This window comes from Leptopilina boulardi, unplaced genomic scaffold (genome assembly GCF_019393585.1).
Source record: "Leptopilina boulardi isolate dan_hultmark-lab unplaced genomic scaffold, ZJU_Lbou_2.1 LbouV2_266, whole genome shotgun sequence".
NCBI lineage: Eukaryota > Metazoa > Arthropoda > Insecta > Hymenoptera > Figitidae > Leptopilina > Leptopilina boulardi.
The window spans coordinates 1342019-1366932 of record NW_026137825.1 but is presented as its reverse complement, the minus strand read 5'-3'; the positions used below and the strand labels follow the sequence as shown (position 1 = coordinate 1366932).

The following is a 24914-nucleotide window of genomic DNA, read 5'->3' as shown; positions in this document are numbered from 1 at the left end:
GAACGTAACATGTATCATGAGATTGTCACAAGCCGAATGGTTTGCTGGATTTTATAGAGAACAAAAACTTGTGAAATTTGTTCCTGAATATCTTACTTCCATAGGAAGTGGATTTATCTTGGAACCCGGATCACCATATGTTGAGAAATTTCAACAAATTCATAGATCATTAATGGAATTTGCCTTATTGGAAAAATGGAAATTGAACAATATACCAAATGCAACTAAATTACATCAATTGGGCATTGTACCAGAGGAGAATTTACAAAAATATAATAACTACGATGATGAAGAATGGAAGATGCAATACACAATGTTTGGAATACTGATTGTCGGTTATTTGTTATCGATTCTTACATTTGCTGTAGAATTCATCATTGACAAACGGAAGCAGAGACAGATATCCCATTAAAAAGGTAGGATTTTAAAAATTTTATTTTTAAAAAATTATTTTTATAGAATATTGCAAAAAAATTTAAAGACATTTTACTAAAACAATCCATCTATAAAGGGCGTTTCCCCTAATTCCCGCCTCTTAAGGGGGCGTATCCTCAATTTTGCCCTCCTTTTTGGGGGCGTGTCCAACAATCAACCCGCCTTCAGAGGGAGGGTCTTACAATGCTCTCGCCCACAGAAGGCGCATCCCTACCTCTTAAGGGGCGTGTCTTCTTTATAGACATCGTTTCCAAGGCGTCTCTTGTAAATCCCATCTTTTAAGAGGCGTGTACTCCAATTAACCCGCCTTTTGAAGGTGGTTCTTATAATGCTTCTGCCTACAAAAGGCGTGTCCCGTAATCCATACCTCTAGAAGGGCGTGTCTCTCTTTTCATATAGCTCCGCCCACAAGAGGCATGACCAATAATCATTACTTCTTAAGGGGTGTGTCCTCCATTTAGCCATTCTTTTAAAAGGGCATGTTGCAATAGGTGGGATTACGGGACACGCCCCTTGGGGCAGAAATTGAAGAAACGCCTTTAAAATGATGGTTAAATGGAGGACACGCCCCTAAAAGGTGGAGATTACAGGAAACGTCTTTTATGGGCGGAGCTATATTAAGTGGATAAAACGCCCCTTAAGAGATAGGGATTACGGGACACAATTTTTATGAGCGGAGCTACATTAAATGAGATATACGCCCCTTGTGAGGAAGGATTACGAGACATGCCTTTTATGGGCGGAGCTACATTAAAAGAGATATACGCCCCTTATGAGGAAGGATTCGGGACACGCCCTTTGTGGACGGAGATATGTAAATCACGCCTCTGGAAGACTAGTTAAATACAGGACACGCCTCTTTAAGAGGTAGGGATTACTAGACACGCCCTTTATTGGCGGAGCTATCATAAGGCACGCCTTCAAAAGGCGTGTTAATTATAGGACACGCCTCTTTAAGAGTTGGGTATTGAGGGACACTTTTTATGGGCGGAGCTATAATAAGGCACGCCTTAAAAAGGCGGGTTGAATTTAGAACACGCCTTCTTAAGAGGCGGATATTAACGGAAACGCCCTTTATGGGCGGTATTATTACAAGATCTACATAAAAAAGGGAGTTGAATGTAGAACACACCTTCTAAAGAGGAGGAGCTTTGGGGGGAATTGCCCTAATGAACTGAATGTTTTAAATTTTCGGATTGTCAAAATAGGACCACTTTAGGCTGACTAATAAATTTAAAATAATTTATCTTTGTTCTTTTAGGAGATAAATAATTCTATTTCGGTTATTTTAGTGCTTTGTTTTCAGCAATTGTCGTGAATAATAGTTTGGACTTATATAGTTTGGGTAACTGATCAAGTTAGTTGATCTGTATTTGTGCAAATATTGGCAAATCCGCAAAGAGGATAAATTCTAAAAAGGGATGGAGAGGGGAGGCAAGGGTACGCGTACGCGGTTTATTGGGGTGGAGGGGGGGCCAAATTTGTAATTGCTCGATTATTGCGTATACCACATATGAGAGAATAGTGGAACGTATATCGAATGTACATTATTATGCGACGCCAGCTTCAAATAATCCCTTTGTGGCTCACCTAGACTCTACATGGTTCAATTATAATCAGTCAGAAATTCCCTCCCGATGTTCCATTCTGTTCCTCTATATGGCTTTGATCCTGGATTTCGCCTCTCTCTCTCTCTCCCGCTCTTTATAAAGTTTAATCTCTTTGTTATATTGTCCATCAACAATTTATTATTTCTCCTTATCATTCTCGTTTTCAATTATATAGAAATAAATTTTTGATGAGAAAAAAATAAACCTTCTGAAATTAAAATTAATGTAAAAAAAAGAAAAGTTGGTAAATTAAATGTTGACTTTGTGTCAAAGATTGTGATTTTATTAAAAAAAAAAGAAAATAATGAGGCAAGTTTTCTATTTGATTGACAGACTAATTGATTCATGAATCGTATAACTTTTTTTTTGTCAATTCGAGACTGGGTCAAAGATTTTAATGAAAAGTAATAAAAAAAAAAAAAAAAAATAGGGAATTATTTTGTTGGGGTAAAAAAAAAGAAAAGTTTTAATTTGTCCTAGTTGGACAATTTTCAAGAGAACGATCATTTATATAGAGCAAGTGAATACGGTTTTGATTGAGTGTAGCACGTTCAATAAACGCCGTTGACTTTGGAGTCTCTCTCTCTGTATATTTCAATGTTGGATGCTTGTTTACCAGAATAGTGAACGAATCAGAATAGCTAGCGCACCTGTAATCATTTTGCCAGATGGTCTCGCTTCGATAACTCGATTGCTTGAATATCAAATTGTTACTCGATATTTATATGTTCAATATTTAATTGGCCAGTTTTGAATAGATTTTATAGTAAAATCAATTTTTGCATAGATGAATTTAACTTATAAAAAAATGTTTATCAACAAATTTATATTATAAATTATGAATATACTTTTGATGAAAAACAAAAAAAAAATTTAGAATAAGGAAAAATTCTTGTTCTTATGCAAAAAAAAAAAAAACAACAAATTTCTCTAAGAGAGGAAACAAGTGGATATATTTCAAGATATACTCGACTTTCTCTCTTCACGGGCGACGTATTTTGATCTGCAAAGGCATTTCAACTAATGGAAATATCTTTTGTAGTGCTCTTGGAGAAGACATTTTTCAGTATTTCTAGTTGTATGAACATCTTTGGAAACTCACCAGACCGAAAGAAGATGATTCTACTACTATTGCTACTGCTTTGTAACCTTATTGTCATTCCAAAAAAAATAATTTTATATTCACATTTTTGATCCCAATTATAAATTGTAATTTAAAGCCACATTACTAAAAAGCAGTCCATAAAGGGCGTATCCCGTAATCCCCACCACTTAAAGGGCGTGTCCTCCATTTCACCCGCCTCATGAAGACAGGTTTTATAATACGTCCGCCCACAATAGGTGTGTCCTCTATTTAGCCCTCCTTTTGAAGGCGTGTCTTATGATACGCCCGCCCATAAAGGGGGTGACCTGTAATTCTCACCCTTTAAGGGGTGTGTTCTCCATTTAAGCCACCTTTTAAAAGCGGATCTTATAATAGCTCCGCCCATAAAAGGCCTTGTCCTGTAATCCCTACCTCTTAAGGGGCGTATCTTCCGTTAAACCCTCCTTATGAAGGCGTGTCATATGATAGCTCCGCCCATAAAGGGCGTCTCTCGTAATCCCACGCCTTCAAAAAGCTGGTTAAACGCCCTTTAAGAGATGAGAATTATTGGGCACGCCCTTTATGGGCGGAGTCATTTTAAGACACGCCTTCAAAAGGCAGGTTAAACACAGGATACGCCTAATTAAGAGGCGGGGATTACGGGACACGCCCTTTATGGGTTATATTTCAAAAATATAATTTTATATTTCATTTTTGGTCCAATTATAAATTTTAATAATTTTTTTCCTTCATAAAGATTGACATTTCCCTCAGGTAGTGTAGTAACAGCGCCAGCGGTGGGAATCACTCTCTCTCTCTCGTTTTTCCTCGCATCAGTCTCAGGTGAGTTAGTATTTTTTTTGGCAACTAGGAGGGAAATTTGTCAAAAAAAAATTGTCCTGTACTTTTTTAAATCCCTATAGAATAACACAAACTGTTTCGATTTTGTTGCGAGCATGGGGAAATTGAGAAACGTGTGTATGAAACAAAAAAAAAAGTGAAATCTCCTGTGTACATTTAAGAGAGTTGAGGTGCAATTTCGATTTATTTGATTGGATGATAAATCCATTTGGATGTGAAATTTTTGTAGCACAAATTTCAAAAAAAGGATAAAATTTCGAAATTTTTTTTTTCATGTGTCCAAGTTATGTGAGTATATATATATATTTTGAGGGTTAGGTCTAGTCGTGTTTGTTATAGGCTGACAAGCATCAGCCTGTTGCGTGACCCCTGACGATCAATATATCTCTCTCTCAACAGGCGCAACAATTCGCAAACCTACTTCTATCTTTATTCCTATATAACTAACGTCAATTTGTACCCTACTCCTCATCACTATTCTTCCTTTTTCTCACCTGGTGTGGTATTTCATTCAGTTTTTAGATCGCGCGCGCAAAAATAATTGCTGAAAAAAATATCCGCATCCATAAAATTAATATTTTCAAGTGATAATTTCATTTAGAATTTTTTTTTTCAAAATTATTATGAAAAATAAGAAAATACGTATTTTTTTTTTATTTTTTGATTTGATAAAAATTATGAAAGTTATGATTTTTTTTTTAATTTCACATCGTTAGAGGCCGAATACTTTTGAAATGCGTTTTTCTCTATTAGACTAACAGATAAAAAATAATATAATTAGAAATTTGTACGATTTTTCCTCAATATTTCAAATATGTAACAAAAAAAAACAAAAAAAAAATAACGTAACTACAACGGAAGTATCTAAAAAATTAAAATTAATCCTCATTCGGCTTCTCACGACGTTAAAGTTAAAAAAAATCATAACTTCCATAATTTTTATCAAATCAAAATATAAAAAAATATGTATTTTCTTAATTTTTATAACAAATTTGAAAAAAAATGTTCCAGTCAAAAAAAAATCTGAATAAAAATATTACGTAGAATATTACCTATATGTAATAATTCTATAAAAATGACAAAAATCAAATATGAAGATCGATAATATGCGTCAATAAATTTCTCGTTATATCTGGTGCCCCCTTTTTAATGACTTTTTGAACTTGATAAAACTAAGACTAAATAACAAAGTAAATAAAAATTACGTTATCTAAAATAATTTAATTAATTTTATCTAATTAATTTTAATTACTTTCATTTTTGTAAAGAAATCCAAATCGAAAAAATTTATTTTTGCAAAAAAAAAATTAAAAAAATATTTATTATTACATAATTTACGTAAAGAGAGAAAGAGAAATAAATTTTTTTTTTTAAATTTTTTCTGAATATAAATTCAACATTTTCCGTGTAAAAAAAATGTCTCGTATCAATTTTCTTTTTTTGTTTTCGTCAGCGGAACTGGTTCCTGAAAAACCGGTACACGCGAGCAGGTGGGAAAACAAAAATTATTTCACACACAGGTAGTTTTCAAAGTTTCTCCCTCTCTCTCTCTCTCTCTTTCATGTCTCCTTAATAATTGCACTATAAATAATAAAACGAGATGAGTCTATTTTCAGTGCTCGATAATCTGAACGTGATGACCTTGATGTTTATTTATAAAGTCTGCATCTAAAGATCGATATTTTATTGGCCTCAATGAGCGTTTTACGTTCCTCTATATATGTATATATATATATTTTTTTTTTGTCCAACGATTTGAGATCGAAGTTCTTTTCAATTTATTTCAAAAAAAAATTTTTTTTTTGATTTTTATTAATAGAAAAAATTTTCAAATTTCTGATCTAAGTTTCTAACCTAAAACTTTTCTTACTTTTTATTGCATTGAAATAATACAGTAATTTATATAAAAAAAACACGAAAAAAAAGAAAAAATCGACAAAAAAATCCCCTAAAAAAGTTAAAAAAAAATCTAAAAGAGAAAAAATTGACAAAATTTTTTTTTTTGAAAAATTTGATTTCCTAGGAATAATGAATTTATGACAATGTTACAAAACGTAAAACAAATCCATTTACTGTATTATTTTACTAGTACTAATCTACTGATTAGTAATGTAATTTCCAGTGTGATATAATTCGATCACACCGCGTGTTTACGAAATCTAGGTAATTTCCGTTTTGCTTCGAGAGAAGCGCACGTACAAACATTCATGTGGATTAAATCATTGAGCAGTCGTCTTTGAGGTTAAACAGACTTTTGGAGTTTGCATTCATGCATTAAATCAAACGATTTCACGCCATTTATTAAATTGCTCAGTATTTCAATAGTTGAAGATATATTGATTTCACTTTTTTTTTTTTTTTTTTTTTTTTTTAATACCGAAGAGAAAAAAAAATTCTACTTTTAATTTTTGACACTTTGTACTTTCTAAATATTCCGTTATATTTCCAAAATTTAAGGGCACTAAGCCCTTTAACATAACCTCAAACTAAAAAAAAATTTTTCACAGAGAAAAATATATTAAAAATTTATTACATCTTGAAAGATTAATTTTTTTTTGTTAAAAGCAATTTTTAATTTTGAGGTTATGTTAATGGGCCAACAATAAGAACTCCTTAATTTTGGATTTGTATTTTAATTTCTTAAAAATTAAATAAATAAATTAAAAAAAAATGATTTAAACAAAAAGCAAAAAATTTTTCACGTATATTGAAAATATATTTTTTTTGGAAATAATTATATTTATAAATATGCCATATTTGCTAAATTGCTAATGATCAAAGTAGTTAGGACGTGCACCTCTCACTGTGACTATATATATAAAATATAATATAATAAAGCACATACAAAAATGTTAATAATAGCCATATCTGAATAAAATATTACTCACTTGAATTTACATTTTAACGATCATCATTATAAGAATATCATTTGCAGAGACTATAACAAGAGACAATTAAATTTGAATAGAAATATATGCAAATCGGAAAAAATTACTTTTGCAAAAAAAAAAAAAAAGAAAAAAAAATCCCAGACTCCATTTTCCCTAGAGGCTTTCAAAAGAATACAAATGACTTCTCATCAGTTCGCTTTCCCATCAATGCACGGCTCAAACAAATTCCCACAGTGACAATACCTAAATTGTTACAACGCATTGACAAATGAGGATTATATATATATATATATATCTCTATTGATTGTCAACTGTATTTAATTAAAACTATCATCAATTAGCGACAATGAATTAGAAACGACCAATCGAATTGCTTTTGAGAATTAGGTTTTAATAATCATTATTATATTCTAATGGTATTTTTGAAAATTTATTAAAAAATCCAATTCGTTTTCATCTGAATGTAAATTTTAGAAAAAAAAAAATTCTCTTCAAATTATTTAGTCCTCCTTTTAAAGGCGTGTCTCTTACCTCTGCTCATAAAGGGCGTTTCTACCAAGAGGTGGGGATTACGGAACACGCCCATTTATGGTCGGAAATAGGAGCCTTTAAAAGGAGGACTAAATGGAGGACCCGCCCACTTAAGAAGTAGGGATTGTGGGGACACGCCTTTTGTGGGCGGGAGTATTATAAGATCCGCCTTCAGAAGGCGGGTTCAATAGGGGGTCACGCCCATTAGGAGGTAGGGACTACGGGACACGCCTTTTATGGGCGGGAATATTATAAGACCCGCCTTCAGAAGGCGGGTTCAATAGAGGGTCACGCCCATTAGTAGGTAGGGACTACGGGACACGCCTTTTGTGGGCGGGAATATTATAAGACCCGCCTTCAGAAGACGGGTTCAATAGAGGGTCACGCACATTAGGAGGTAGGAACTTCGAGACACACCCTTTATGGGCGGAGGCAGAAAACAGGTATTTAAAAGGCGGGGTAAATGGAAAACACGCCCATTGAGAGGCGGGGATAACGGGTCACGCCTTTTATGGGTGGAGCTACGATAATATACGCCTTTAAAAGTCGGGTTAAATACAAAACACGCCTTCTTAAGAGGAGGGGATTACGGGAAACGCCCTTTATAGGCGGAGCTATCGTAAAATACGCCTTCCAAAGGTGTGTTAAATATAAAACACGCCTTCTTAAGAGGAGGGGATTACGGGAAACGCCCCTTATAGGCGGAGCTATCGTAAAACACGCCTTCCAAAGGTTGGTTAAATATAAAACACGCCTTTTTGAGAGGAGGGGATTACGGGAAACGAACCTTATAGGCGGAGCTATCGTAAAATATGCTTTCAAAGGTGGGTTAAATATAAAACACGCCTTTTTGAGAGGAGGGGATTACGGGAAACGTCCCTTATGGGCGGTATTATTACAAGACCCACCAAAAATATCTAGACAGAAGATGATGCTACCACAATTTTTGTCTATATCTATTATTATCTATTTTTGTGTGTTGAAAATGGAATTTCAATTTATTTTTTCCAATTTATTTTGATAATGATTTGGAAGAAATTGTATACTTTAACATTGGATAAAAAAACTAATTTAATATTATTTTGTGGTATTAAAAAGTATTATTTTGCGGTATTCTGAAATTTGAGACAAATTTCCAAATGCCACGTAATAATATTTTTTTAAAACCAATAAATTGGGAAAGTTTCGAAAGATTAAAGTACAGAAAAAAAATTAATTAATTAAGAAGCATTTCATTCAGAAAAAAAAGATTGTTTAGTGATTTTTCGACCTTTTCTTAACTTTCTGAATTATACTCTCGAGTCAGTCCCTTGAGAATTGTATTGCCGAGGATGAGAGGGAGAATCTGAGATGATTCTTGAAATTTCCAAGGTCAGAGTGGTACTTATTATTTTTTTTTTTTTTATTATTTAAGAAAAGTTTTGGCTGAAAAGAGAATTGTCGCACACGTTATAGGATCGATGACACGTTTTCACAAGTTGGAGCAGGTTGAAATCTCTCTCTCTCTCTCTTTTACCCTCTCTCTTTCTCTGTCTCACCCTCTCTCTCTCTCTCCTTTATGCAGGTGGGTGTGAGTATATGCCACTATATAGAGAGATTCCAAGCAGAATCCGGGGCTAGATTCGTAAGAAATCGATACGCAGCGAACCTGCCACCTGCTGGCAGACTACGTTTCAGCTCCTGCAGGTCGTCCCCGTTAAGAACAGCTCGTAACTTTTTTTTTACCACCCCACTTTTACGCCCGTCAGTTCCTTTTTTTTGAACCCGCTCACAGGCAGGGAATACGACCGAGGAGTATAAAAGATCACAGGTTTTCTTGTAAATCAATGCAATCTTGCCTGCTGCACTCTCGACCTCGAAATCAGATTAGGCAAAATTCACGGCAATGTATCTATCAATTTTTTTTTTTATTATTCATGGCTATACAATAATTTTATTTTATTCTAGATTACTGATGGGTGAAAAAAAAATTTTATTATACAAAAAGAAAGTTTTTTAAATTTACCATAAGTGACGGACAATTTTTTTTTCTTTTTTTTTTTATTAACTTGTTAAATTTTTAAAATTAGTGATATTTTTAATATTTCAAGAGGAAATAATTATTTTATTTTTCTTTATAGTTAATTTAATTTTTACTCGCAGTATTGTAATTTTATTTTTATTATGATTAAACTGGAATAAAAAAAAATTTTGAGACAATAGAGTTTAAAGTATTTGTTTTTTATTGTTTGCTTTCATTTATATTTTACTTTTTAATTTGCTTCATATAAATTTTATTTAATATAAACTTTAAATTCATTTTCATTTACTTTCACATCATTTTCACGACACTTTTTTTCATTTTTACTTGATAGTGAAAAACTTTCCCTTTTAATTTTATTCTTTTATTTTTTTATTAATTTTATAGCACTTTAATTTCAGTTTCACTTCACTTGAAATTGCCTTAACTTTTAGTTCTACAGCAATTATCTTTTGTATCACTTTCACTTCACTTGATATTAAGTCAATATCAAGTGAAGTGAAAATGATACAAAAGTGAAGTGTATAGGAGACGAAAATGACTTGAATGTGAATTGATGTGAAATAAAAATAATCTGAAAGTAAAGTGAAGGTAAAATGTAGTGAAGGCAAAGCGAAATAAAGTGATGTGAAAATGAAGTGAGGTGAAAATGTAGTGAAAGTGTAGTCACAGCACTTTCCTTTCACTTTCACTACACTTCACCTTCACTTCACTTTCACTACATTTTTATTTCACATAAATTTACTTTCAGGTCACTTTCTTTTCACTTTCACTTCATTTCCACTTCACTTGATAGTGAAAAACTTTCCCATTCACTTTTACTCTTTTATTTTTTTTATTAATTTCAGTGCACTTTAATTTCACTTTCACTTCACTTGACATTGCTCTAATCTTTAGTTCCATATCAATTCTCCTTCGTATTACTTTTACTTCATTTGATATTAAGTCAATATCAAGTGAAGTGAAAGTGAAGTGTAAAGGAGAAAAAAGTGACTTGAAAGTGAATTGATGTGAAATAAAAATGATCTGAAAGTAAAGTGAAGGTAAAGTGTAGTGAAGGCTAAACGAAATAAAGTGATGTGAAAATAAAGTGAAGTGAAAGTGAGGTGAAAATTTAGTTTAAATAAATGAAAGTGAATTTGAAGTTCAGATTAAGTAAAATAAAAGTGGATTTACTCGTAGTAAAGGCAAATCGAACTAAAATGATGTTAAAGTAATGTGAAAGTGTTGTGAAAGTGAAGTGAAAGTGAGGTTAAAGTGAGGTTAAAGTGAAGTGAAAGTAAAGTGAAAGTAAAGTGATGTGAAAGTAAAGTGAAAGTGATGTGAAATTAATGTGAAAGTAAAGTGAAAGTGAAGTGAAAGTGAAGTGAAGTGAAGTGAAAGAATAGAAAGAATAGTACTCCAGATTAAATAGTATTAAAATAAAAATTAAAATAAAGTGAAAGTGTAGTCATAGCACTTTTACTTTCACTTTCACTACACTTAACATTCACTTTAGTTTCACTTTACTTTCACTACACTTTCATTTTCGCAATGGAAACTGAAAGTGATAATGAAAGTGATTAAAATTATTTTTCTCACAAAAGAAAAATATCCCGAGATATTTTATTTGCAAATAATTTGAAATTTTAATTAATTTAGAATGTAAAATGTAATTTAATGTCCCCTCCAAAGTCATCAAACAACTTGAATAAAACCGCATAACGTAAAAATGTCATTTGCCAACAAGTTTTTTTCATTAAATAATTTATGAAATTAGACATATAATTATCATTCAAGAAACTCTACTTGACCCTAAGTATATAATTCAAATAAAGTAAATTCATTAGGAAAATTGAATAACTATAATTGGAATTTAATTAATATAATAAAAAAAGAAAATTTCTTTCCGATTCTTTTCATTATTGGGAAATTAAATTTCGTTCAAATAAGAGATTTAAGTTATAATTTTTATTGAATGGAATTTGTTTGTTAATTAGAAAAAGATGAGACGCGAATAAAAAAAAAAATTTTTTTTTGTGCTGACGTAAACAATGACCTGCATGTCGACCTCGGTTATTTTAAGTAAGTCAGAATCGCAATTACCTCTCTTATCCCAAGTTCTTTTCCGCGTTAAAAGTTAAGGACGTCTTTGTACTTCAACTTCCTCTCTCCCTCTCTCTCTCTCTTTCTTTTCTATCGCCAAAGGGAATGTTCCCAAAAACTCCTGTCTATATTTTCCCGGCAAACTTTCGTATCAATTCTTCAACTATTATTTTCAATTTAAAATATTTACAATTTTTTTTTTAAGTTAGTATTTTTTTAATTTTTCCTTATATTTCTTTTAATGAAATAAAAAAAAAAAACTTTTATAAAACAAGAATAATTTTCTGATTTGAAAATGATTTATAATATATAATGTAGAGAGACGAAGAGATGTAGTATATATATATATAATAATTGCCAAGAGGAGTAAATATTTGATTGTTTTCTCAACGTTTTTTATAGTCTCAAGTGTTTGCCGCATGACCTTTAACCAAATTATATTGGATCAACAAAATGATGACTCCATTTCATAACAAGATGCGGGACGGTTCAGTAACTTATATTACAAATGGGTAGCCGCGCAATTTGTACGGCGGAAGAGTCTCGTTAGACTCTTCACTATAGTCAAACTAGCATCAGGTCCAAACGACGACCATTGCTCGAAATTATTTTTATTAGTTGAAACCAATTCGTTCAAACCAAATGTTGTTTTTGTCGAATATTTTTTTTTTGTTTCATTAGGAAATAAAGAAGTAAAATTTGGATTTGCTATTTTATTAGTTTACTTCACTTTCATGTTACTTTTTTATTCACTTCACTTCACTTTCACATCATTCAATATGTTCATTAACCTTCACACATTCACTTCATTTTCACTTCGCTACACTTTCACTTTCACTTTATTTTTATTTTAATACTATTTAATTGAACTTAAAAATTAGTTACATTCACTTTCACTTCATTTTCACGTCACTTTACTTTGACTTATCTTTACTTTACTTGCATTATATTTTCACTTCACGTTCACTTCACTTTCACTTCACTTTCACTCTACTTTCATTTCGAGAAGTGAAAGTGAAAGTGTAGTGAAAATGAAGTGAAAGTGAAATGAAAGTGAAGTCAAATTACAAAATAGCACCCCTGAACTTAAAAATTACTTAAATGCACTTTCACTTCATTTTCACGTCACTTTACTTTGACTTATCTTTACTTTACTTTCAGTACAATTTCACATCACTTTAACTTGACTTTCACTTTATTTTTAGTTAAATTTTATTTAATCTAAACTTAAACTTCACTTACAAGTACTTTCACTTCATTTTCACGTCACTTTACTTTCAATTATCTTCACTTTACTTTCACTAAAAATTTTCACATTACTTTCACAACACTTTCACATTACTTTTACATCATTTTACTCTTCAAATTCACTTACATTTATTTAAACTACATTTTCACCTCACTTTCACTTCACTTTATTTTGTTTTGCCTTCACTACACTTTATCTTCACTTTACTTTCAGATCATTTTTATTTCACATCAATTCACTTTCAAGTCACTTTTTCCTCCCTTACACTTCACTTTCACTTCACTTGATATTGACTTAATATCAAATGAAGTAAAAGTAATACGAAGAAAAATTGATATGGAACTAAAGGTTAAAGCAATGTCAAGTGAAGTGAAAGTGAAATTAAAGTGCACTGAAGTTAATAAAAAAAAAATAAAAGAGTAAAAGTGAAAGGGAAAGTTTTTCACTATCAAGTGAAGTGAAAATGAAGTGAAAATGAAGTGAAAGTGAAAAGAAAGTGAGGTGAAAGTAAATTTATTTGAAATAAAAATGTAGCGAAAGTGAAGTGAAGGTGAAGTGTAGTGAAAGTGAAAGAAAAGTGCTGTGACTATCAAAGAAATAAATTTGAGGTGAAAGTTAAGTTAAGTGAAAGTGAAAGTGAAAGTGAAAGTGAAGTGAAAATGAAGTAAAAGTGTAGTGAAAATGAAGTGAAAATGAAACTGACTTGAAAGTGAAAACTTCTTTTTCTCTATCCAAATAAAAATAATTCTACTCCCAATTCGTGAAATTGTTTCTATTATTTCTAATCAATAAAAACTAAGTGGGCAATACAACTGAAATGCTTGACGTCAAAAAAAAAAAAAAATTAAGAGGCAATTCACTTTTCCCAAAGTGCAGGCTCATCATGAAATAGAAAAGCATCGATTGACCCTTTGTGGTTTAAAAAAAAAGAAAAAAACTTCCACCTTCAAAAATAAATAATAAAAAAAAACAACAAACCCAATTTTCAAGTGAAATGGAGCAGAAATTATTCTAGCTTTTGAAATTTCCACGTAACAAGTGTCTTGTAGACGAACTTTCGCCAGATGGACTCTTCCCGGAGGCTATCTCTTTCTACTTGATCCAACAAAATCCCTTAGGGTCAGTATAAAAAGGATCCTTCGAAAAGGTCGAGAATCACCATTTCTTTATACGTGTGTGTAAAATGAACTCAAAGCCCTGGTTCCCCTCATTCATATACCAAAGTCGAAACTTTTGCCATAAATTTATTTCAAAAAAAAAAAAATGGCCTTTCGATAAGTATGAGAAAACTGATAATATTCGACTATAATTTTCCGGAGTTTGACAAATTTTTTTTTCTTTTTTCCGAAATGCTTGAGTTCGTTTTTTTTTTTTATTTTTTTTTTTGAATAGTTTATTAAATATTTTAATTGTGGGCGCCAAATAATACGATAATTTTTTATAATATTTATAATATTTTTAATATTTGCACGAAAAAAAATTTTTATCTGAAACAGCGATATGATTCTCTAGAATAATGAAAACTTTCGCTGTTTTAGTGAAACATATTGCTGATCCAAGGAAAACATTTATTTATTTTATTTCTTTAAAAAATTCTTTTTTTTAAATTTAATAATTATTAAAATAAATTTTGTAATTAATTTCTTTTTTATTTTTACAACAAAAGAAAAAAAATATTTTAGAAATATTTATTTTTCATAATTTTCACATATATAAATAAACTAATTATTTTATCCAAATATTTTTTTGATTTTATAAAATAATTTATTATCATTAAATACTGCGTTATTTGTAATTTAGTTTACTTAAATCAATAAAATAAATTTCGGTAAATTAATTTTTATTTCTATCCAAAAATAAAATATTTGAGTATAAAATAAATAAATGAATAGTTTCAAAGAACTTACTATATTTTGTTTTGAAATAAATATTTAATTGATCCAAATATATTTTTTTTTATTTGTTTTCATAAAATAATTTACTAGTATATTAAATAATACATTATTTGTATTAAATAATTTATAGTGTACTAGAATCAATAAAATACATTACATTATTTTGTCAAATAAATTTTAATTGTATCAAAAATACCAAATATTTTGGTGAAATAAATAAATAATTTAAAATAATTTATATTATTATTATTATTATTATTATTATTATTATTATTATTATTATTACTATTATTATTATTACTATTATTATTATTATTACTATTATTATTATTATTATTATTATTATTATTTGTGTTAAATAAATTTATTTATTAGATTCAGTTAATTATTTACTTGAAACAAATAAAATTTATTTGTTTTAAATAAGTGTGATATTTTTTGGATCCAATTTAAAAAAAAAAAAATATTTGAACCTAAATATTTTTCAAATAATTTGAATTACTTTGAATTAAATAAATTTTGTTTGTATACTTTTCATTTGAAAACTAAACTTGACATTTAAATCTTTATTTCTTAATAAATTTTACATTTTCATTACTTTTTTTTTCTTTTTTTTTTTTTTTGATGCTACCAATTCCCTGATGGAAGGCTTATTACGAAAGATACGGTCTACTCCGCGATAAGAAAAGTCTTTAACATTTCTAAGGAATGGTTCAAACAACAAAAGGAGAGAACATTTACTATATATTTTTTTTTCAAGAGATTTTTAAATCGATGGCCTATACTTTCAACGTTTCTCTTTAGAAAAAAAAGGAAAATTTAATTTTAAATTTACTATATACATATTTATAATAAAATTTATAAATTTTTTTTTAAATTTTTTTATTTATAAAATGACAAAGTTTTTTGTTACAATATTTAATTATTAAAAAATTTCTTTTTCATTTAATTTTATATCATTTTTAACGGGGACAAAAAATTATCCTTTATCGTAAATTGCAAATAACGTTAATCAATGTAAATTTTTTTTTTTTTTTTTTTTTTTTTGCCAATTAAAAGACGATATTATTTTTAATATCCAATGTTAGCTGATATAAAGAGAGCGATAATTTATTTAATTATGATAATAATTTACTGTGTGTAACATGAAAATAAATAACTTTTAAATTCATATTAATGAAAGTCTTTAACAATAGTTAATTATCTCCATTTTATGCTTACACATAATATTGTATATATATGTAGAAATAAATTTTAATTTAACATAATAAATTATTTTTTAAATCTTCCGAGTTGTAAATTATTTATTTATCATTATACTATTTAATTTTTCAATATATATGTTTTATAAAATCCATTATATATTTTAATGCTCCAATTTTTCTGCGACTAATTAATTGATTTTGTATCCTTTACTTTTTTATAGTTTCATATACATAGTTAAAAAATTAACGCTCTCAAGATGATAAAAAATTTTTTTTTTTAATTCAGTGCAATGTGATCCTAACCTGAAAATAATATTTTTAATTAAATAAATAAAATAAAAAAAATATAAATTTTTTAAAGGTAAATTAAATTAAATTAAAAAGAAAAAATAAGGGAAGAATAAAATTTTTATTCAATTCATGAAAATATAGGTTTATTCACAATTGCGTGTTATAAAAAGAAAAGTTCAATAAAAACTAGGTTAAAACAATACATAAAACGAATATCTTGTATAATTTATTATAATTAATTAATTAGTATTTTTTTCAGAAATATGCATGAACGGAAAAAAAAGTAATTTTTACTACTTTCATAATAAAACTGGAACTGTCCAAAGTTTCTGCGCATCTCTGGCAACTTTTACACCAAAAATTTACTATTATTGTAATAAATTTTACAGTTCCGTATAGTAATTTTTACTATTTCTGGAGTAAATTTTACTATTTTTGGATTAAAAGTTTCCAGAGATGCGCAGAAACTTCATACAGTTCCCCTTTTTTATGAAAGTAGTAAAAATTACTTTTTCTTTTTTTTCCGTGTGGAAAAATGATATGGTTATTAAATGAAAAGCTTATTTTTCATTTATTGTTAATTTTACATAAGACAGAAAAAGAATGATATTTTAATTTTATTTTTTTTTTTAAATTGAAATATATTTTTATTTTTAAAAAAATTAAATCTGTGCTTTCGTTTTTAAAAATTAAATATGTATTTCAATTTTTAAGCATTAAATACGTATATCATTTTTTAAAAATTAAATACGTATATCATTTTTTAAAAATTAATTATGTATTTTAATTACAAAAAAAATTAAAATATATTTCATAATTATTTAAATTATAAAAATTAAATTGAAATATATTTTGCTCCAGCTGTCCAATTTCAGAATCTAGTAAAATTATTAATGTTAAATTTATATAGGAGAACAACTTTTTTTGAAAATATATGTTTAAATTGCAAAAAAGAAAAAAAATTAGTACCAAAAACGGTCTAGATAAATTCGGTTAATCCGTAAGTGTCGCCTAAAAAGGTTAAATTTTAAAAAATTGTACAAAAAATAATTACTACCAAAAATGGTACCAATGGGTCAATTTGGTTAATCTAAAACGGAACCAAATATAACAAATTGTTTAAATTGCGAATACCAATTAGTACCAAAAAAGGTACCAATGGGTCAATCTGTACGGGCGCCAAATTTAACCGTAAGGGCTCCGAATACAACGTCAAATTGTTAAAATTATATAAAATTATTACTACCAAAAAAAGCACCATTGGGTCAATCTGAATTAGTACTAAAAATGGCACCTTGAGGTAAATTTATAAAATCCGTAGATAAATTTCATTAATCCGTAACGGCGTCAAATGCAATGGAAAATTGTTAAAATTATGAAAATTAATTATTACTAAAAATGGCACTATTGGGTCAATCTCAATTACAGTACCGAAAATGGTGCCATTAGGCAAATTTATAAAATCCGTAGGTAAATTTGTTTAATCCGTAAGTGCTCCAAAATACGATAAATTGTTAAAATTATGAAAATTAATTAGTACTAAAAATGGCATCATTAGGTAAATTTTTAAAAAATCCGTAAGGGCTTCAAAATACAACGGCAAATTGTTTACATTTTGAAAAATAATTAGTACCAAAAATGGCACTATTGGGTCAATCTGAATTAGTACCAAAAACGGTACCATTTCGCCAATTTATAAAATCCGTAGGTCAATTTGGTTAATCCATAAGGGCTCCGAATACAACGGCAAATTGTTTAAATTATAAAAAATTATTACTACCAAAAAAGGCACCATTGGGTCAATCTGAATTAGTACTAAAAATGTCACCTTTAGGTAAATTTATAAAATCCGTAGATAAATTTCATTAATCCGTAATGGCGTCAAATGCAATGGAAAATTGTTAAAATTATGAAAATTAATTATTACTAAACATGGCACTATTGGGTCAATCTCAATTACAGTACCGAAAATGGTACCATTAGGCAAATTTATAAAATCCGTAAGTAAATTTGGTTAATCCGTAAGTGCTCCAAAATACGATAAATTTTGTTAAAATTATGAAAATTAATTATTACTAAAAATGGCACTATTGGGTCAATCTCAATTACAGTTCCGAAAATGGTACCATTAGGCAAATTTATAAAATCCGTAGGTAAATTTGTTTAATCCGTAAGTGCTCCAAAATACGATAAATTGTTAAAATTATGAAAATTAATTAGTACTAAAAATGGCACCATTAGGTAAATTTTGAAAAATCCGTAAAGGCTTCAAAATACAACGGCAAATTGTTTACATTTTGAAAAATAATTAGGCACCAAAAACGGTATCATTAGGTCAATCTGAAAGGGCGACAGATTTAATGGTAAATTGTTCCAATTGTTAAAAAATAATTAGTACCAAAAACTGTATCATTGGGTCAATCTAAAAAATCGCCAGATATGACGATAAATTGTTCAAAATTTTTAAAAAATAATTCAGTACCATTAGGTAAATTTGGTTCATCCGTAAGGGTGCGAAATTGTTCAAATTATAAAAAATAATTAGCACCAAAAAAAAGCCATCACATTGGGTAAAAATTAGTAAATCCGTAAGGCTGAAAAAAACAAAAATTATATTCAAACTATTAGAAGATTATTACAAATGGTATCAAACAGAATTCTTTGCCTAAAAATTAGGCTAATTCTGCTAAATAGCAGCAAATTGACAAGAATACTTTGCTAAAATAGGTGTATATTAGTCTGAACCCCAGATTTTTGTTTTTTCCTTTTCTCTATCTCACTGCTTAGGCGCGCACTCCTCGAGTATGATTCACGTGGCATGAAAGGGTCTCTCTCTCTTTCTCTCTGTAGATCTTTCCAAAGGAAGGATCATAGGATACCGTACGAGGCGTGCGCCACCTTCGCGTCACTATTACCACCACCAGAAAACTCGACCACCGCCGCCGCCGCCACCGTTGCTGCCTCCGGTACCTCGCACCACCTCCGACTACTGTCAGATCAGTCGACCCCGTGCATCGCGGCACGCCGGCCGCCGCGTCTTCTATTCATAATTTTTTTGATGACCTGAGCTCAACAATTCACGAGGCTAATACCAAAAAAGGAAAATTAAAAAAAAAAATAAAATAATCCCCTATTTGCCAAAAAAAGGAAACAGCGAATATTTAAAATCGAACTAGAGTAGACCCAAAAAAAAAAGAAGAAAAAGACTAGATAACGAAAAGATAATTATGGAATAGAACCCTAAAAAAAACCACCCTCCAAATGTCGTAAATTTACAAGGGTAGATATTATCTGAATTTTTTTTTTTAGTGTTAGTGCGTAAGACAGGTGATAAAAAAGAAAAAAAAATAGTGGAGTGAAGTGCGGGAAAAAATGTCTCCTAATTAAGATTATTCTCCAAATTTTTTTTTTGTTTTGTTTGTAAAAACGAATTTTAAACTTGTTGATTCACGGCCACCTGGGCAACGTCCAGAATGGCGGTGGCCTCAATGTTTGTCAATATTTTATTAATTTTCTTTCTTCAATCATCAATAGGAAATTCACAATCAAATACCGATTCATTGGTGGTTGAAACGACAAGTGGATTGATTAGAGGTTTTTCACGTACTGTACTCGATGGTCATGAGGTACATGTATTCTATGGTGTACCATTTGCAAAACCACCAATTGGACCATTAAGATTTCGTAAACCACAACCAGTTGATCCATGGCATGGCATTTTAGATGCAACAACATTACCAAATTGTTGTTTTCAGGAGAAATATGAATATTTCCCTGGTTTTGAGGGTGAAGCAATGTGGAATCCAAATACAAATATTTCTGAAGATTGTCTCTATTTAAATATATGGGTACCGCAACGAGTGAGATTGAGACATCAAGGTGGTGCACCATCAGTTGGTACGGAAAAACATGGTGCACCAATACTTGTTTGGATTTATGGTGGTGGCTATATGAGTGGTACGGCTACGTTAGATGTTTATGAAGCTGATATTATGGCAGCTAGTAGTAATACAATTGTTGCATCAATGCAATATCGTGTTGGTGCATTTGGTTTTCTTTATTTGAATCAACATTTTCCAAATAGTCAAGAGGCACCGGGCAATATGGGTCTTTGGGATCAGATAATGGCATTACAATGGCTCAAGGATAATGCTGCTGCATTTGGTGGTAATCCGGATTTAATAACAATATTCGGTGAATCAGCTGGTGGTGGTTCGGTGTCATTACATTTAATATCGCCTGCAACAAAGGGTCTAGTGAGAAGGGGTATTCTTCAAAGTGGTACATTAAATGCACCATGGAGTTATATGACAGCGGAAAAAGCAGATGAAGTAGCTAAAATACTTGTCGAAGATTGTGGTTGTAATTCATCGTTACTTATGGAAAATCCCGCACACGTTATGGCTTGTATGCGTTATGTTGATGCAAAAACAATATCCGTACAACAATGGAATAGCTATTGGGGATTACTTGGATTTCCATCGGCGCCAACAATTGACGGTGTTCTTTTGCCAAAGGATCCACTTGAATTACTCAAGGAATCAGATTTCGAGGAGACGGAGATTTTAATTGGCAACAATAAGAATGAAGGTAAAGGGGATTTTTTTTTTAAATACTGTCTGTTAATTCCATTTTCTCAAAATTGTTTCTTTCACTAAAATTTTTTGGAAATTGTTAATTTCCGTTGTATTTTCTAATCCGTTAAAAAATTAGAAACAGATGACGTATTGAGAGATGTATTTCAACGGTTGTATATATGTCATAATTCTTGAAATGTATCAATGTAATTTAATATTGTTGAGGATATTGATTGTTTGTATATGTATGGGGTGCATTTATTTTCGATAGTAAAATGTAATGTAACATAATCTGTTGGCTTTTCAGAGCTACATAAAGGGTTTTGACATAATGTATTAGCATTTCGCATCAGCGTTAAGTGCTATCATTAGATGGCAACATTAAGTATCAATATTTAATGTCTAATTAAGTAGGGGGTCTTTAGGTAACAATGATATATGTCCATGTGAATAGAATGATAAATTATATTTCAATGAAACAATACTAATTTTTGTAATAACAACAACAATAATAAAATTTTACTAAAATCTGTATCCGAAGTGATTCGATATCTTGGGGATAATTTAGGTTAATTTTAATTTTTATTTAAATTCAATAAAATAAATTTTTAAAAAAATATGAAAATTATATTGTAAATCATTGAAAGATTTACATCATTAGATTGAGGTATAATTCTACTGGATATGTATCAAAATCGTGCATCTATTTTTAGATTTTGTATTGATAATAAGATCAGACTCTCTCTCTTTCTCTCTTTCTCTCTTTCTCTATGTATTAATGACAATGACTAATGATATTTACTTATCAAAATTGAGTATCAACAAGTTGTATCATTGTATAAAAACATTAATAAAGTTGATGTATTTGATGTTGAGATTTAGTGAAGATAATATTTAATAACAACAGCAGTTATAGATCCCTTCAATTTAAAAATAGGTACTCTTGGGGAGATAAATTATTATATAATTCTGTTTTTCTTTCCATTGATTTTATTTTATTTTCCCCCCCTTTTTTTTTAAATAATTTTTTTTTAATTTAAAATCTTTTTAAAAAATAATTTTTTTATTTAATTTAAAATCTTTTAAATAAAAAATTATTTTTCTAAACTTAACCATATCTTTTTAAATAAACTTTGAAAATTTTGTATATAATTAAAAAATCTATTATGTTAATTTAATTATAGGGAAACATTTTAAAAAAAAAAACTACAATTTACAATAAATATCCTTTTAATTATATATCAACAAAACCTGGATATTGTTTTAATTATATACTTGCCAACATTGTTCTACTCAACATCTGTTAATTATACATTTGCTAAACATTACAAATAATATATATATATAAATTGATTATATACAGTGAACTAAATTTGACAATTACTATTATGTTAAAAAGTAGAATATTTAATTAAGCAAAATAATTAATTGATTATTTAATTATTGCATTGGAATTCAATTAATATTACAACAATTACAATAATTTACTATGATTAAATAAATAAATTTATTATAATTTACTATAATTAAATAAATAAAAAAATTATAATAATAATAATTATTATTATTATAATAATTATTTTTATTATATAAATTTGAAAAAGACAATAATACTGTTTGCTGTTTTTTTCCTATTGTTAAAATTTTTTTTTTTAAAAATTAATCCTGTTTTACAAGATATTTCCTCTCTTTATATTTATTTATATACATGTGAATTTCATATATATACGGGGATTAATTATTACACAAGTATATAACGGGGTAAAAAACGGAAAAGACCAACAATAACTGGAAATAAACATTTCCGTGATATGCAAATTTTACGCTTGTATCTCTTTCATAGTTTATCGATATAAAATAAAGCTCCTGTTTCTAACTTCCTTACTGATACTTATCTCAATGAAAAGCTCTCGACATTTTGAATTTACGATTTCCTGCTATATTGCTACTGCTGCATCTCAACATCGAAAAGTCATAATTTTTTTTTTTAACTTTATGTCACAATTATATTATTTATTGTTAATTTTTAAGTAGATTATTTCATTTGTTTTTTCTTTTTTTTTTGCTGCATCACATATATGTTATATGATTTTTATTAATTTTAGTTACTTTCATATAAGTTAAAAGTGCAATTTTAGTAAATTTATTCTCCGTGTTAAATCAGCGTTTATGAATTTTGAAAAACTAATATCGAATTCGTAATCAGCGACCCCGAAAACCCCCGAGTATCAAGTTTCAAGCAAATTGGAACGATTTTTAAATTTACGACCGCCATATTGGATCTGCCATTTTGAATTTTTAAAAACTAACATCGAATTCGTAATCAGCGACCCCAAAAACCCCCGAGTACCAAGATTCAAGCAAATTAGAACGATTTTTAAATTTACGACCGCCATATTGGATCCGTCATTTTGAATTTTTAAAATATGACATCGGATTCGTAATCAGCGACCCCAAAAACCCCCGAGTAACAAGTTACAAGCAAATTGGACCATTTTTTAAATTTATGTCCGCCATATTGGATCCGCCATTTTGAATGTTTAAAATCTGACATCGGATTCGTAATCAGCGACACCAAAAACCCCCGAGTAACAAGTTACAAGCAAATTGGACCATTTTTTAAATTTATGTCCGCCATATTGGATCCGCCATTTTGAATGTTTAAAATCTGACATCGGATTCGTAATCAGCGACCCCAAAAACCCCCGAGTAACAAGATTCAAGCAAATTAGAACGATTTTAAAATTTACGACCACCATATTGGATCCGCCATTTTGAATTTTTAAAATCAGACATCGGATTCATAATCAGCGACCCCAAAAACCCCCGAGTAAAAAGATTCAAGCGAATTCAATGAATTTTCAATAATTTATTTACCCACAAAAAACTACCTCTGTCGGTAATGCAGAAATCTAACTTAAAATTTTTTAGACAAATTTCAACAGCAAATAGTTGTGGCATTTAGTTTAGATCATAAATAAGTGAATACTACAAAAATTTCTAAAATATCACTAAAAGTTTTTGGGAAAGAACGTGGACAATAAATTTTTTCTAAATTTTCTATTGAATTGGATCCGCCATTTTGAATTTTGAAAAACAGACACTGGATTTGTAATCAGCGACCCCAAAAACCCCCGAGTACCAAGTTACAAGAAAATTGGACCATTTTTTAAATTTATGTCCGCCATATTGGATCCGCCATTTAAAATTTTGAAAAACTAACATCGGATTCGTAATCAGCGACCCCAAAAACCCCCGAGTAACAAGATTCAGTCGAATTCAATGAATTTTCAATAATTTATTTACCGACAAAAAAAACTACCTCTGTCGGTAATGTAGAAATCTAACTGAAAATTTTTTTTAGTCAAATTTCAAAAAAAAAAATAGTTGTGGCATTTAGTTTACATCATAAATAAACGAATACTACAAAAAAAACGTTAATATATCACCACCTCTCTTTTCTTTAAATATGAATAGATGCAAATTCTAATGACTTGACTTTACAACATAAATTTATGCACATCCCAACTTGCCTTTACATAGTTCCAGGATAGATCAAATCATTGGAACGCCATTATAGTGTTTATGCAAATGTCTTGCCCTCAGGTGCATAAACAGTGTAATGGTTCCCCGAAGGGTTGGAAATTAGAAAGTAAACTTTCAGTCGGTGATTTTGACCATATACAGAATTATTATTATTATTAGAATTTCATCAAAAAAAACATTATTATTTATACGATTAAAATTTTTTGAAACTAAAATCAAATTTCTTTCAAAAAGAAAACAGTATAAAATTTTGTATTTTACTTATTTTATGTATTTTTCAAATATAATATAATATAATATATAATATATAATACATAATAATATAATTTCGAAAAATATAGGTCGACAATGTGAATGAAATTTTGAGGTTATACTATCAGCTGATAAGAAAATCAGGGCTACCAACTATGAAAGGAACTTTAGTCAAATCATTAAAAAAAATGGCGGGAAATTTCAAAAAAATACAAAAGCAATTTTCGTTTTATTGAAGAAAAAAAGGAAAAAAAAATTCTTTACAATATTTTTAAAGTCAATTTTAGTGTCCAATACAAAAAAAAAAAAAAAAAAAAAAAAAAAAAAAATGGGAATAATTTTTGAATTATTCTTCATATACCAAGTGTTCATCGTCAAAACC

The 24914-nt window shown here is 29.2% G+C and overlaps 2 protein-coding genes across 2 annotated transcripts in view; one reads left to right on the top strand and one right to left on the bottom strand.

Moving 5' to 3' along the window:
* Positions 1-24914, bottom strand: part of LOC127281383 (phosphorylated adapter RNA export protein) — a 264174-nt gene that overhangs the window by 113733 nt on the left and 125527 nt on the right. The window lies entirely within an intron of this gene.
* The window catches only part of LOC127281377 (acetylcholinesterase-like), a 171940-nt gene continuing 166142 nt past the window's right edge, over positions 19117-24914 (top strand). The window contains exon 1 of the mRNA XM_051305066.1: positions 19117-20747. Coding sequence (XP_051161023.1) covers positions 19631-20747 — 1117 coding nt within the window. The 5' untranslated portion in view covers positions 19117-19630. The remainder of the gene's footprint in view (positions 20748-24914) is intronic.